The 17439-nt window shown below is 39.3% G+C and overlaps 1 protein-coding gene across 1 annotated transcript; it reads right to left on the bottom strand.

Annotated features, from left to right (window-relative positions):
- Positions 1 to 4419: 4419 nt before the first annotated feature.
- LOC127529866 (G-protein coupled receptor 183-like) lies at positions 4420 to 5700 on the bottom strand. Its single transcript, XM_051934933.1, has one exon. The coding sequence runs from the start codon at positions 5682 to 5684 to the stop codon at positions 4593 to 4595; it is 1092 nt and encodes a 363-aa protein (XP_051790893.1). The 5' UTR covers positions 5685 to 5700; the 3' UTR covers positions 4420 to 4592.
- Positions 5701 to 17439: the final 11739 nt, after the last annotated feature.

Raw genomic sequence — 17439 nt, 5'->3', positions numbered from 1 at the left:
TCCTGCAGCCTAATATTTTTATGTTTCTTTATAAGGACATTGGAAAACAAACGTTGTCCAATGTGTTTTAATCCTGTAGAATATAATCTGTTAAAATATAGAGCCTCGTCAGATGCAGTGAGCATGTATCACTCTTTCGAGTTACATTATTTTCTACATATTCGTTGACCAGACACATTTCAACTACAGTCTAGAAAGTAATATTTTCTTTCCAGTTACGTAGTAACGCTAATTGGACAAACCTTTTTAAAATAAAAAAAAAAAAAACTATATTTTCCTGCCGTCACAGCAGCGTTTTTAAATAGTTGAAACCAATCATGCAGACCGGTGATTCTCCACGTATAGCACATGTTGCGCTGTGGTATTTGTGGAACACATAAAGCAAAATCTGGAGTGCAAGCGCAAGCCGAGAGAAACAGAACAGCAGTTGCTGTAACACCCTAAACTCCTGTCGTCTTTACGATAAAAAAAAATATTTAATTATTTTAGATACATATTAAATATGTACAGGGGCACAGCCAGCCTCCCGGGTGGAATGGGTCTTTTTTTACAAAAACGAGAACTTTTATAAAATTACTTCACCATTTTTTCATTTTCAAGATTAAAATATTAAGCCCATGGAGCAAATCCGATGCATACAGCATCAGAAACATAAAAACAAGGATACAGACTCAGGACAAATAATACAGCCAATCAATCTAAATAAATAATACAAAATAAATAAATTCACATTGCTCAGAATGTCAAAATGAACTTTAAAGAGTATGTCTGGAGGAAGCATTGAATAGCAGTGGTCCAAAATGATCCCCAGAGGTGATTCTTAGCCCTCCGTGGTGGAATGAGCTTGTGGCTAAAAGAGACTTTTCATGATGGCTTCTAATTTTGCTACCATCTGCTTTTCCATAACTGCTTCCATTGTGTCCAATTTTCAACCTGTGATGGAGCAGGCTTTCCTGATAAGTTTGTTCAGGCATTGTGCATCTTTCAAACTCAAGTTGTTTTCACAGGAGACCACTGTATAGGACAATGTAATGGCTACTGTGGACTGGTAGAACATTTCCCACAGCCTGCTGCATACATCAAACGACCCAAGTCTCCTAAGGAAGTTACAGTCTATTCTGGTTATTCTTGTACAGCACCACTGTGTTGTCAGACCAGTCCAGTTTGTTGTTTATTTGAACCCCCTGGTGCTTGTAGCTCTGCACCACTTCCACGTATCCCCCTTGATGGTGACTGGTCTCAGAGGCTCCATTGGCACACCAGAAGTCCACCACTAGCTCTTTTGTCTTGCTGATGTTGAGTTGTAGGTGGCTGTCCTTGCACCAGAAGACAAAGTCATCCACAGCCTTCCTGTGCTCTGACTCATCTATCTCCTTTGTTAAGTTAGTGCAGCCCATGATGGATGAGTCACCTGGAAATTTCTGTAGGTTGAAAGTGCTGGTATTTTACTGGAATGTTGTGCAGAGGGAGAAGGGAAAGGGAACAGGACAGTTCACCATTTCTGACACGCATTTTATATATTTCCCTACCCTGAAGGTTTCTTTTGAAAAGGTTCAAATAAACACATGCACTAGATAAAACTGCTGAAACAGTGACTTTATTATTCAGTGAATAGCTTTGTCTCTCTGATTCTTAAAACTGTATCAAATTAGTGTTCATTTCAAAGCAAAATGCAGCCAATGTTTTTCTTTCTAACTTAACTACATTAATGAACAAGTCTTGTAAAACAGAATACTATATCTGATGACATTAAATACTAGTAATACTACTAGTTATCATGAAATGTTACATCATCCTTTTATTCAGTTTCAATAATGTACTTTTAATTTGACTTTTGAAGGTTTTATTTAAAAATTACCTTATTCATAACGGCTGTTTATATATTATAGTGGGACATTTTTACACATCACATTTCAAAATACCTTGTTATTTATTTCAAAAGCTCTTTTTTTAACCTGGGTTTGTCGTCTTATCAATCAATCAATGCATTGTTGCTGATTTTCAAAATTTAATGAATCTTTTATATAATGAGAGAATAATTTTAGGGTAACATAGCATTCATCCTAAAGACGTAGCTTAAAGAGTTAATAAATGTCAGAAACCTGTTCAGGCATATCAGGAAACCAGAACAAGGTCAAGTGAACAACAGAGACAAAAATGTAATGCATAAAATGTACTGAAAGGTGACTAAGAAGTCAGCAGATGTCCTGTGAACAACCAGAATGGACAGTTGTTACATCCACAGAAACTTCAATGATGGCAGCTCAACCCAAAGGGTATAAGAAGTATAAGAATAAAATAAAGTAGACATTTATTTTACATAGAGAATTTGGGTGTAAACCAATGAACCAACCAGTGTAAATATATGCATTGATTGACACCATTATGTAAATACAATTTATTATAAAATAGACCTATACCCTCTATAGGATGAACAAACATGACACAGGGTCATGCAGAAGGTGTTTTTTTTCCTGAAGGAGTGCAGCATATATTACTGGACTGCATATAAGGAGCACAGAATGCATCTTTTTGAAAAAATGGAATCTATGGGACAGGAGGTTATTACAATAGAATGTATATTAAGACAATATTGGCAATTTAGTGTCTTAAAATGCTTATTCTGATTTTTTAAAAATCTTGGACTTTTTGATATTATTTGAGGGAGGCAATGTCCTAAAGGAAACTGCTGCTGAAAAAGTGGTGTGGGTTTTTTGTTGACACAACATTTTCATTATCTAAGCCACAGGTGTCGAACTCCAGTCCTCGAGGGCCGCAGTGGCTTCATGTTTTCATTCTAACCATCTTCTTCATTTGTGAGCCGTTTTTACTGCTAATTAACTTCTTTTGCTTTAGTTTTAATTAACTTGACTCAGACCCCTTAATGGTCTCTTTTTCCTTAATTAGTAGCCAAACAATAATGAGACATCAAACAAGCCACCATATGACAGAAAAAACAGAAAAATCAATGGATTTCGAAATGTCTGCTGTGGCAGAATGAGAGCAGCAACAAGCCATTGAATTAAATAACGGGCTTAATTAACAGCAAAAATCAGCTTCTCATTAAGAGACTGGTTGGAGTTTGAAATCCCAGTTTAGCTGGTCATCTGTTGGCTCGTTTCACGTCTCATTTCTGTTTGGCTGCCAGTTAATGAAGAAACAAATCAATTCAGAGGACTGAATCCTTAAAAACAGTGCTATTGAAATGAAGGGAAAAGGAGTTAATTAGCAGTGAAAACTACTCACTGATTAGGAAAAGGGTTAGAATGAAAACCTGTAGCCACTGCGGCCCTTCAGGCCTGGAGTTCAACATCCCTGATCTAAGAAGCTACTGAAAAGACAAATAAAATGTTAGGGTATATAAGAATATCTCGGTGAAGCTGTTGAATATAAATCAAGGGACATTACGCTTTGACTAAATAATGCACTAGTAAGACCCCATCTGTAGTATAGTGTGCAGTTCTGGTCACCAGGCTACAAGAAAGACAAAGCAGCACTTGAAGCTGTGCAGAGGAGAGCAACTAAGTGCATCCAACTTAATGGTGAACCATGTACCCGAGGATTTGAGGAAATTAAGGGGAAGTGCATTTAGGACTAAAGCCAGTTAGCACTTTTGTATGCAAAGAGTTGTGGGACCCTGGAACAAACTGCCAAGCCATGTAGTTGAAGCAGAAACTTTGGCAACCTTTAAGAAATATCTGATGAGATACTGGGACTGCTTACCTATTAGCCAAACAAACAAACTTGATGGACTGAATGGCCTTCTGTTGTTTGTCAAATGTTCTTATGTTTGTGTAAGTGCCTACCTAACAAGACTACTTGCTAAAGAGCAAAAAAAGAAAAGACAATGAACTAAAAATGAAACAAAGTGAAATGCAGCTTGCTTAAAATTGTTCTAAAATAACAGTAAACAATATCAAACACCAAACTTAAACAATATTGCTTTTCCAAAGAGAATGCAAAAAGATGACAACCTTCGCACATGTCTAGGACTCCTTTCATAGGGAAGAAGATATGTGCTATAACATCAAACAGAAACTCATGTGGCCACGTCATTGCAACACCATAATTGTGGCTATCATGGAGGCAGATCTCAAGTCAAACAAAACTATGAAAAACAAAAAATAAAAAACACAAAACAGTGTTAAAAGTAGGCTCAACTGGCTTTTGAAGCTTTTGTGTCCACAACTCCTCCTTTGGTGATTGCTTGTAGCACAAATAATTTCAGTGGTACTTGCATAACAGACTTGATGATATAACAACAATAATAATAATACATTTTATTTTGATAGCATCTTTCCCATGCTCAAAGAAAGCATTCACATAAATTCAAAATGTATCAATAGCAATAGAAGCACAGAAAAAAAATCAAATGAACAACATTGGATGAAAGTCATCTCTTGAAAACATTAAAAAAGTGCATGAGAAGTTCTTTATTGCCGGCCTGCTAATATCTTACAATATATGGCCTAAAGCAGATGGACACCCCTCCATATTACTGAGCTCAACCACATCCATTGTGAACAGGTACAGAGAAGAATGAACTGACCACACCGGGCTATAATAATGATGGCACATTTACTTCAATGTCTTCAGGAAGTTGAACCACCTGGTCCAATAAGGTCCTTATTTTTCTTCCTGAACAGCTTCATAAGAAAGAGTTTATGATTTTTAAAAGCAGAAAAGTAAATGAATGGATCCAAAACAAAGTTTAGGTTCATTACAGACATTGTTATCTGCAGCTGAAGTTTGAAATTCTCCAGGCTCTCACATGATGTCCTCCCTGCCTGTATCTCTGCCATATGATGAATTAGATTGCTGTGGTATGGAGTAAAGCACACAATGAACACAAACAGAACAACCATGATGATCACCAAAGACTTGCGCCTTGTCCTTGCTGGTTTGCTGTTGTTTGAACCACCCAGTTCAGTTATTTTCCACAGTTTTAACCCAACACCCAAATAACAGAAGAGCATAACTATTAACGGAAAGAAATAGGAAGTGCAGGAAAGAATAAGGACTTTCAGCGCTAAGGCATTATCCATAGCCACCATGGAGTATTCCATACAGTATTCTCCAAACTGATTTTTTACATAAACATTTGACAGTAAAGGAACTGTGCTATTAACAGCAGCTGTGTACAACCAGACAAAAAGGCAAACTTTTTTGGCAAAGGAGATACTCCTAAATCTCTGGCATTTGAGAGGTTTCAAAATGGCTAAAAAACGGTCAATACTAATGCATATCATAAAATTGATGCTACCGTATGTATTAAGGAAGAAAGCATAAGCTGTAAGTTTGCACATGACCTCTCCCAGTTTCCAAGTGGATCCAAGAGCAAAATAACTTATTCTTAGTGGGAGGAATGCACAGAAAAAAAAGTCAACAGATGTCAGGTTGAGAAGATACAATAACGTAGAGTTGATTGTCTGTCTTCCATGCCAGAGCACATATAGTGCAAAGCTATTTAGAGTTAGTCCAATGAAACACAGTAGGGTGTAATACGCAGTGAACCAAATAGAGAACTTCCACTTGTATTTAAACGGGTCACAGGATGCATTGTAAGTCTCGTTAATTGGTGAAACCATCGTAGCCTCCATTCTGCTCCAAGTAAGCTCTGTAAAGGAAAGTAGAAAACTAATCATTTTCTCATGCCATCGATTTAGTGTTTGATCTGTTTGCATTTATGATGACTTTGTTTGACACTTTACTACATTTTTTATAGTAGTACATCAGTTGTATCCACAACCAAAGCCATATCGCCTTACCTTGTATTCACATGCTATGAGAGAATGGCCCGATCTGTCATCAGGGTGCACACCCTGTGGCCCTGCTCACAAAATGGTCTTCACATATGCAAGAGAAAACAATTGCCTACTAAAAGGACAAATCCATGTTTTCATTGACAGTATGGGCACTTACAGAAACCCAACACACATCCCTTCCCTACTTTGATCCTCATGATTATAAGCCTACCCAATCACAGCTAAATTAAAAGCTTTTAAAAGAAAAATACGAGTCCTGGCTGGTTGATATGGGTGGGGCACGTTCAGAGCACGTAAATGATAGGTCACTTTTATGGAATCATATATTTGATGTGTTACCATGCTCCAAAAAAGAAAAAGTCAATATGATCGCACATTGTAAGCGAGTGCCCAGTGGTTCAGCAAAAATAAAAATAAAAAAAGAGATAGAAGCAAAAGTCAGTCTTTTCCTCAATCGTATGTGTGACATATGCAGAAAAATAATTTCTATGTATAAATGCTAGGGATTGTGTCTCTCAGGCAATTACTCGAGAACCACTGGGGTTAGAACCTTAATCATGTTCTTAATCAAAAGCTTATGACGTGATATGTGCTGGTGAAACACTTCTGCAATGTTGTTTGGGTTTGTGTCATTCTTATAGAAAACTACATAGTCATACGTCATACAGATTGAGAAGGTGAAATGGCAGAAAGAAAAAGAAGAGCAGGGACATCTGCTGAGTGTGAAGTAAATTGCAGAAGCTCATTACTTGATAAGAAGAAGAAGAAGAATGACAGAACCGGCATCCACTGCACACAACCTGTTGGTATTCATGAACTACTGAGTCTGAAACCTTAATCTCAGGAGGACTGGACGTCCATGTGTTTGCTAGTTAATAAATAATAATGAACAAGTACTTTGAACAAGCTCTCAACGCTGTTGTCGAGACTAATGTGAGCGAGCTTATAAATGGTTGGGAGAGGGCTGATATCTCTACTTTTAGCAGCTTTAGCATCATTACACAGTCCAATTCTTCTGAGTTCCTGACAAAAGATGTGAACAAGCATATATGGCAGACATCAAGGTCACTGCAGAAGATAAGATGCACCAAATAATGCCAAACCCAAATGAAGGTCTTTTATTGTATCTGGACCCAAAAACACTCAGGTACAAATCACCTTTTTACCACAAAGAGGCGTAGTCCTTTTCAAAAATGTTTAGTTAATGTTTGTTAACTGAAATATCAGAAGAAGATTGATTTCCCACAGATGTGATGTTGCACTTATCAGTTCATTTGTTATAGCAAATGTATTACACAAAGAAACAAAAAAGGAAGGTGAAGTTATAAAACGGCCCGATATAAAGTTTAAGAATTTGTTCTAATTCAATCCTTGTACCTGATTTATAGTTTACGTACATGTATGTGATGTTCATCATTTTTGAGTATACACGTGTGCCTAGTGGGGGTGTCTAAGGTGGAGGTAGAGAGGTGAGGTCAGGAGGGGACTTTTGAGCTTCAGCACCTTGAGGGTCTTACTCTGGTTTTGTATGGGAGTTGTCAAAATTTGCATTTGTGCCAATGCATCGCCCCACCTTGTCTGTATATGTAATTTTTTTTCAGTTGAAGCTTTGGAGAAATTTGAGCTTGCTGTTGATCTGCAGCTCGTTATGTGCAAAAGCCATTCAATGATTCAATCTCATTTTTCCAAGACAATAAAAGGAGGAAGTACAGTGTAGTGGTATCACGATGCTTCAACTACAGTACAACATGGCACAAATGTTCTGGCTGAGCTAATTATTGTTTTATAATTTCATAATGAATTACCACAAGAGGCCAGGGGTATGTTATAATGTAGTGTTACTGATGGCTACCACTCAGAAACATGCTCATGTGAAATTTCCCAGTGGAAGCATGGATTTTCTTTAATTTCCATTACACATGACCACACCATAATTAGTATTACAGGGCCAGACATGCGTTCTTGTTTGAGAATCATGAGAACAACCTGTTAAAAAGTGTGTAGTAAATAGTAGTGCCGGGGTAGTCAGTTATGATTTAAGGAGGTCCGGATAGAGAAAATTTCCTCATGTAATGTTTAAGTTGCATTATAATTTATTTATACATTACAATTCATTTCTATATATTGAAGTAGCATTTCTATTGTATCAACACTGAGTGAAGTCAATGACTCAAATCAAATGAAGAAAGATATAATTCAATGCCATTTCAAAAATATTTATTTTCAGTGCAACTCTGCTCTCTGGAGGGCTACATACAATAATAAATAAATAAGAAAAAATAAATAACAAAAGTAAAAGCAAGGTAAATTTGACATCCATCCATCCATCCATTTTCCGCTGAATCCGAACACAGGGTCACGGGGGTCTGCTGGAGCCAATCCCAGCCAACACAGGGCACAAGGCAGGAACTAATCCCGGGTAGGGTGCAAATCCACCGCAGATTTGACATTCAACTGAGAATTATAAATAATAAGTACTTTCATAATAATAATAAGTTTTAACATTTCAACAAAAAAAAAGACTTGGCCTCATATAAAAATAAAATATAAGAGTTTTTAATATGTGCACAACTGAACAGGTTTAACCGGTTTCACAGTAAATCTGAACATCTTTAAATAACTGAACGTATCTTCCCCTCTTTCTTTTCCTCATATCCGACTGCCTAATTTTTCTTGTTCAGTGAGAGAAGTGAGCTCTTGCTTTGTCTGCCAGGATTTTAAATCTGGGGTGGAATGGTGTCTGTGCCATCCTCATGCATGTGTGAAGATTGTCGTTACTGAATGTTTTTTTGTGATGTTCCAACATCCACGCATCTCTGAGGGAACACTCATTAGCGAGTTGTTGGCCAGTAAATGAATGTATTAAAATCCTCGTTGACCGATAGTTAGTTGGCTTTAATATCGTTTATTTTCTGTAGCCTAACTGGTGAATTTAGTGGGTAACTTTTCTCAAATGTAATTTTGTGCTTAGTTTCATAGTGGTATTTCACATTCCCACATTTAACCACAGCCACCGTCTCAGAGCAGATGAGACACAGCGGTTTCGAGCTTCTTAACTGGAAGTATGAACTTAAACGCCTCGGTCAATTCTGGATTAAAAACCTGGTTTTTGGTGTCAAGCTTATGCCGTTTAGCAAAAGCCACGGCACACTAACTCATAATTTCGCCGCTTTCTCTCTCTTGTCTTCTCACTCCTTTATATTTTTCTCTCCATGTCACTGCCGCTGCCACGAGAGTGCCAGTTGTTTTCACTCGGAATGCAGGTTTTCCGTGCCTGTATTCAGTGAAGGCCCACCCTAACTCTGCCTGTGATTGGCTGACATTCTTGCCTTCACTTTGACCAATCTCAGTCTTCATGCTTAAACCCAACCAACTTGAACCCATGAAGGCAACAAGTACTGGCCAATCAGAGACACGTAGGAGGTCCCTTTCACTGAGTAGCAGTATAGAAACACTGTCAGAAAAGAGTCACCAGTAAAAATGTAATCTCCGCCAATACTAAATAAAACTCAATGATATGTCTGTTCCGGGTATGGGTCCGGACAGAACAGAGTCTGGGTCTGGACCTGGACCACGGTCTGCCTATTAGTGACCTGTGTAGTAGTGGAACAGACTTACTGTAGATTTAAAACACCGGCCTCTAATTTCTCCAGTTCGTGTGTTTTAACCTGCTGTAGGGGTTTCAGAGAGAAAGAGAAAAAGATACTGAACAAAAGACTTGACACTGACAGCAAACAAAAAGCTAAAATTACTGTTATTCATGTAGGATTTCATTAGCACAAGGTAACTGAAGCTTACTAATTAATTTGCACATTTTAATGAGTGCTGCACACACTCACATAGACCACTACAGCCATTGGGCCTCACACGTTTGAGAAGTGCCCCTGTCTGTTATGATATCTTTCTGTCATTTTAACTATTGCATCACTTTGTAACATAACAATAGCAAATAGAGTGTAGATAAGCATTGTGGTCTGTGGAATACAACGTGTTAAAGAGCTGTGGCTATTTTGTCATGACATGTTTGCATTTCTCATTAGACATCCATCCATCCATCCATTGTCCAACCCGCCGAATCCGAACACAGGGTCACGGGGGTCTGCTGGAGCCAATCCCAGCCAACACAGGGCACAAGGCAGAGAACCAATCCTGGGCAGGGTGTCAACCCACCACAGGACACACACAAACACACCCACACACCAAGCACACACTAGGGCCAATTTAGAATCGCCAATCCACCTAACCTGCATGTCTTTGGACTGCGAGAGGAAACCGGAGCGCCCAGAGGAAATCCACGCAGACACGGGGAGAACATGCAAACTCCACACAGGGAGGACCCGGGAAGCGAACCCGGGTCCCCAGGTCTCCCAACTGCGAGGCAGCAGCGCTACCCACTGCGCCACCGTGCCGCCCTCTCATTAGACACTGATGTTAAATTTCTTTAGTTATTCATTTAGACATGCAGTCAGAAGGTGGATGTCGTGTAGCCTCATCTGTGTATCAACTGGTTCTATTCAATAAGGGCGTGCACAAAAAGGCGACCTTCAAAAGGGCGACCTCAATTGGGCGCGGAGAATAAAAACGCACATAAATAAAAGTGATCTTCAAAAGGGCGACCTCAATTGAGCGCCGAATAAATTAAATTAATTGTCCTTGATTATGCTAATAGACCGCATCTCGAATATCTACGTGGCATTGCACATAATCTACAGCTTCAAGTGTAGCTTGCTTTCACCTTTTTATACATTCAGTCATTGCCTTAATCTAATTTTCTGTAATTTTGAAAACAACGAAATATGGAGAGCTTTAGAAATAGTTCGTTAGAAGTAGTTCGTTAGAAGTTCATGCATTAATTAATTGGATGTTTTAATATTCTTGCTTTCACATTGCCTTTATCTAATACATTTTCTGTAATAATTTTGTTGCGTTTGCCTTTATTCGCTGCGCCCAATTGACGTCACCCTTTTGAAGCACTCCTTTATTTATGCGCGCAGTTATTCGGCGCTCAATTGAGGTCGTCCTTTTGAAGCTCGCCCTTATTTACGCGCACCTTTATTCAGCGCTCAATTGAGGTCGCCCTTTTGAAGATCGCTTTTATTTATGTGCGCTTTTATTCGCCGCGCCCAATTGAGGTCGCCCTTTTGAAGGTCGCCTTTATGTGCGCGCCCTTATTGACGGATACCGTATCAACTGGTGTCATTAGGCAGATTTGTTGATTCGGGTGAGTACTGAAATCTGCCTCTCCTGTGATTCTTCATTATCAGGTCTCTTAACGGCAGTCGTTCTGACAGAGTGTTACACACCATTTACTTGAAATGCATTTTTTGCAGTTCATATTTTCATGAATATAGATGCCAGTTCTTTCAAGCTTACACTGGAACGCTGAACAACGGAGAGCACATACAGCCCCTGTGACATATCGTTCAAAGTTACCATTCATCTATTGATACTGTCGAATGCCCATGTATAATATAATGCTACAGAAAGGTTTTTCCTTTGCATCAGATTATGTTTAGTTTTAAAACAGGTTATGTTTATTTATAAGCTGTGCAATGTGTTATCTGCACACGTGACACACATTTATATGTCTAATAGGTTCTTTTTAGGAGACTTTTCAACGGTTCATCATAAACAAAAGCTTACCGTCTGTTGGACCAGGTTAATGAGAGCACCTCTGATCTTTGCAGTTCTGAATCACCGACCCTATATTAAGCGCAGCCTTTACGAGGTGTTGGATTGGTTTAGAAATGTATCACTCAGTCAGCAGTTCAATTGGTCCCACCCAGTTTTAAATACAATTCACTCATAGTTGTCTCCAGATGTAAATATTATAGTAAAGCCAAGTAAATTTACCTAATACTAGGGTGCTTCGCCCCCTGCTCGCTTTGCTTGCCAACCCCTGGCCTGTTCTACATGCCAGCCACTTTGCGGTTCAGCCGCTCGCGTATGTGGATTTCACTTTCACCAAACAACAAATCTTTTAATTCTCGCGGATAGGCCTCTTCATTGGGAAGAAACACTACTTTTCCCTGGTGGCAACACAAATTAGACGATCTACGTGTCCAACTTAAACTTTAAAGCCAAACAATATCTACATACTTCTGTCATATCACCTATGTCCATACATTCAATCTCTTTTCGCTGTTCCGTTATTTCACCGAGTAATAATTTCCATTTGTTAGTGCTAATGCGATCTTTACTATAATTTTTTTGAGACTTTCGAATTTTAATACAGTACTTTCATAATCTCTAAACTACTCTGCATGTGTATTGCGCCAATGTTTTTGAACCTCTTTACGATGTTCTACTTTGTCTTCTACTCTGTCTTTTATTTCCAACCTCACTTGGAGCTGAGAGCACAGAAACTGTGTCTGACAATAGCATTCACATGAATGAGGAGTGATTGGACCGTGGGCGTGGTTATAAATGTTTTAGAGGAGAGCGGGACTTGTCAAAATCTCTTGTCAAAAGGTCTTGTCTTGCAGAACCTGAAATTGTCTCTCGCGGGAGTTGAAATTATCTCAGAGAAAGTCTCGTCCCAGGATTTCCTTTTATAATAGAGAGATTTAATTTGTACAATGGATTTGTATTAGGAATTTATTGGGACCAGGTTTGTGCTCAATGGAGTTTTTTGTGCAAAATTAATTGTTATTTTTGTGGTTGGCTTATTATTTTGGTGACATCATCCTGCCATCATTTTGTGGCTTTGTTTTTGTGTGAGCACCAGCATGTCGCCTGGTTCTTTTAATGGGTGTCGCCACTTTTGTCAGCCTGGTGACTATGATGCTGCATTGGTTGCTAGGCTTGTGATCCACATGCCATGTGACCCATAAAAGATGGTGTCTGAACTGGATAAAAATAGAAGACTTGACAAAACAAAACTAACTAACTCATCATTGTAGAAGGTATTCTTTTGAAATTCGCTTTGGTCTAGTTTGTGATTTTTGGATTAATGTTTTGACAAATCTTTTCAAGTAGTACCAGTATACAGAATACAATGAAACTCTTAACTTGCATGTCTGACTAACATGTGACATGTCACCATTCACAAGTGCCATGATGAGCAAGAATGTATTAGAATATGTGCTGCATGTCATGAAAAGTGAGTGGTGGCCCAAACAGAAATATGTTATGTTTCCCAGCCTATAGAAAGCATACTGCTGATGGATTACTGAACCATTTCAAAAAACGAAGAGAGAGAAACAGAGAGAGAGAGAGAGAGAGCAAGGCCACTAGAGGGCACACTTGTCCTAGAACAAGATACATTGGGCAGTGCAGTCTCTCTTAGGAAGGGGGTGGTCATGAAGGACTCTTTTCAGAAGAGGTGGAAACAACTGGTCCTATCAAAAGATGAACCACCACAGACTGGATTCAAAACCTTAACTGCGCAAACATCAATGAGACTCTGTTAAATAAACATGTATTGCTTAATATACAAGATGTAATATTGCATTTCAGATGAACAATTTTTGTCAGATTATAAAACTAAATAGTTCACACACTTTGATGCAGTAGTGTTTCAGAATTACAGTAGCTATGTCTGACTGTGATCTCATTTCATCCTCATTTCATGCTGCTCACATTCTAATGAATAAAAATCATAATAAATTCAATTAGCATGTCATCACACGTATGGCACTATGAACATACTGGTACAGTAAAAGGAGCTGAGTCAGTGGTCATTTCCTACATCATACAAGTAACAGACTCACATTCTGAATGTTCTTTCTGTAAAGCACCATCTCAGACTGCTATGGCACTTGTGAGTCAAAAATCATGGCTAAGAAAAGCAACAAATAAAGAGTCACAATCAAATCACAAGTGACAAGAGTGCTGCCGGTTTATTGTGAGGCTAAGTCACTCTGTTGTAAAATGATGCCAGTTGATGCAGGCAGTTTGTGAAAAAGAAAAATCTTATAATTCTATATTGTACCTGCTTATTATTATACATTTTCTATTCAATATTTTGTTGCCTGTGTGTATTCCTTGTGGCAGACAACCCGGGACCTTGCCCCACTGGGACGCTTTTAGAAGGGATGGACCGGGAGAGGTGCAATATCTTCCTTGGGGCGCAAGAGCGTAGTGCCCCTGGATATCATCAGGACCAAAGATACGGAGCTGGGAAGCACAACCCTGTGGGAGTCCGTGGCCACTGCCAGGAGGCGCCTGGACAGCTCCAGAGCATTGGAATATAGCACTTCCACCATACCTGGAAGTGCTGCCGGATGTTAATTAGGAAGCTCCTGGAGCCGTTCCGGGTGCAGTATAAAGGAGGCTGCTTCACTCCACTTGGGGAGTCAGAGTCAGGAGGCAGAGGACAGAGCTTCCGACGGGAGGAGTGAGATGGCAGAAGAGAAAGAAAAGAAAGTCAAAGAAAGGACTGTGAACATTGTGGTTGGTTTGGGCACTGGTGTTGTGTGCAGGAAAAGAAAATTAAAGTGTGTGCTTTAAGGACATTGTGAGTCGGTGTCTGTCAGGGTCGAGGCCGATCTTTCCACAAGCTACTGTCATACACGCGTGCCTGGGAGACAATTTCAGGGCTTGTCAACTTGTAATTCCACCCCGTGCCAAGGGTTGGTGCTGTTTTCTAATGCTTCACTTCTCCTTCATGCTGCAAATCCACAAACCAACAGCTTGTTGGCAATTGACATCACTTCAGGTTTTGGGGCTCCTGAACAACTTCATAAGCATCACCATCAACATCTTCCTCCAGTTTAATGATAGACTTGCATCTGCAAAGATGTTACTCTAACCACACGTTATCTCATGTTGGTTGTTCTTTTGCTTTACAATGTAGTAGGAGAATGGACACCCCAGCCGGGAGGGAGGATGGTTTATTACCCATACAGGAGGCCAGAGTTGAGCAACAGATGGAGTAGCTGGTGGGATGGAAAAATAACTGTGTTCAGCCAGCATAATATAATGGACAGACTGAGAAAAGCTGAGGATATGAAGTGTTTTCATTCCCCATATTCCAGGTGGCAGTGGTCCTCAAATGGGAATCCAGTCGGGACACCCTCAGGGGTGCTTGGGAGATGGAGTCAGGAAGGGCACTTCTGTCGGGGTCCCTGAGGATTGAGAGAGGGCACTGTCAGGGGAGGACATCCCAACTTTCTCAATGGTCTGGAGGTGCTTCCAGGAAGATACAGCATGACACCGGAAATATTCCTGGGTTCAGCTTAAAGAGGAGTCCACTGCCACACACTCAGCGGATGAGAGAAGGAGGAAGGGTTGGTGATTTATTGTTCATTTATTGTATAACTGTGGTATATTGCTGAAAGGGGTCTGTAAAAGGTGCTTGCTGTAAATAAATACCTGTTATTTTATTCATATAACCTCTGGTGTTATACTGTGTCTTAGGTTTGGGGCTCTCTGGCAACTCCTGCTAGACACAAGGGTCTGCCTGAGGGTGCTCCAAATCTTTATCTGTGCTCTTTGTTTTTTCTACTCTCTTTCAATATATATATATACTTTATACTGTATATATGCACCATACTATTTTCTAAGCCTGCTTAATCCTGAGCAGGGTCGTTGTGCGGCACCATCTTATATATACAAATACAAATACAACATTTATTTATATAGCACATTTTCATACAAAAAGTAGCTCAAAGTGCTTTACATAATGGAGAGAAGAAAAATAAAAGACAAAATAAGAAATTAAAATAAGACAACATTAATTAACATAGAAAGGAGTAAGGTCCGATGGCCAGGGTGGACAGAAAACGTCTAAACGTGGAAGTGTGTGTATCTGTCTGTCCACCCCGGAAGTAAGAGGTGGAGTCGGGGTAAGGGCTCCACCTCCAAGGAAACAGAAACTCACTTAGCCGCTAATAGCACAAGCTAGGCGAGCACGTCGGCAAAATGAAACCTCCTAGGAGAGAGATGCCCAGAGCAGTTCCTTTCAATTACCTGACATCTCTACATTTCAATTTTTTTCTGACAATTTCAATAGTTTGTAGGACCCCGGGCTTTTAAATAACACAGGCTTACACAGCTAGTGTATATATAAAATGCAAAGTTGAAGGAGTGACTCGCTGACTCACTTACTGATTCACTCATTAACATAAAGACTATTTCTCTTTTTGCTAAAAAGCTGAAATTTGGAATCTGGGGTATCTACTTAGGAGGAACATTTCAATATATCAATATACCACAGCGCTGACAATGATCTCACAGAGGGTAGAAATGGTGAGTGCCAGCTCATGCAAATGTGGGCCATCAGCAGAAGAAAAATATAAGGAGTAAAGTTCAGCAAATCTCAAAGAAACTCTATTTAGCAAGGGCTTACCAGGCATAACTGATCAAGAAAGAAAAGTGCTTAACATATATAACTCTTCTCACCTTCATCTTGTCTGTCACCTTAAGCAAATACTGAAGTGGGGACTTCAATTCCCACCAGCCAGTGCACTGCCCCAGACGATTTCATCACAAAGTTTAAATAAGAACAATGATAAAAACGTCATGTCATCAAAGGTAGGATCTGCTCTGCCACTTGTTGAGCAAATATTTTAGTGTCTTGCTGAATTACAGCATGCATCTTAGAGCAGTGTTTCTTAACCTTTGTGACCTTTGAACAAAATTTTACCTTTTTTTAAATTCCTTGAGGGCCAACAGACAGCATTTGAACAGGGAGGTGCTTTCACCCCTTCATGAATTTAGTGTGATTAAAAGAGCTGGGGCAGGAAGGGGTCCCCTTGGTGAACCAAGTGCAGGTAGAAATACAGAAAAATATCATGCAGCATTGTTGATCACTTGAGCGAAGTGGGAGTGTATACTGATTACACTAGTGCATAGCCTTGCGTTTGGAAAAAACCAACACTGTTATCCACCTGCATATCATCATAAGATTGCAATACCAATCAAGAATCAGCGTTAAGCACTTTCTTAATTAAAAAAAAAGGAGAAAATAATAATATAAGTGCAATTCCAAATGAACAGGGCTGGCTATGTTCTATTTGTGTTTGATTTAATTAGGGGGCAATTACTTTTTCACACACTGCTGGTTGGAGTTGAATATTTTGTTTTCATTAGATATTTTATATTACATTAGTTAGATGTTGCGAAAGAAAGGCTACAAGGTGCTACTGAAACTTTTATCATTGTTGCCAACATGCTGCATGTTAATACGCACATACATGAATTTCACTCTACTCTATACTGTATATGTTACAATAGGGATCCTATAAACCCATAAATGTTGCTTATTGGTCAAGTTACAGAATATTTATATCTGTACTAATCATACAATGTATGACGACAGATTGTTTTTTCCTTCTTCACAAATGAAGAGCTTTATCTCACATCTGATCCCACCACAGCAGGAAGCCTGGTAAGTAGCACATGCTAGAGTCCCTCAGCACAATGGTAGGCTGAACAAGTACAAGAAGTGAAGAGCAGTTCTAGAGCTTCCAACACTGGAGGATGAAGCACATTGTGACGGTGCCGATCCCCTCCAGTCTCCCTCTTCACATATGGGAGTCTGTAGAACCAACACCATTGACAGATATGGTGCTCAGGTGCTTTTATTAAAAAGCAGTCAAAAACAAAACCAAAAGTACCCACTGTGCAGTGTTCTAAAAACAGTACACTAATAAATCCATAAAACCAGGTTATAAAAATCCATAATAAATAAATCCATTAAAATCAAAGGTTAAAATGCAGTCTAACTCCA

This window comes from Erpetoichthys calabaricus, chromosome 12 (assembly GCF_900747795.2).
Source record: "Erpetoichthys calabaricus chromosome 12, fErpCal1.3, whole genome shotgun sequence".
NCBI classification, from domain to species: domain Eukaryota; kingdom Metazoa; phylum Chordata; class Cladistia; order Polypteriformes; family Polypteridae; genus Erpetoichthys; species Erpetoichthys calabaricus.
Note: the sequence above shows the minus strand (reverse complement) of the source record. Positions and strands in the feature narration are given on the sequence as shown.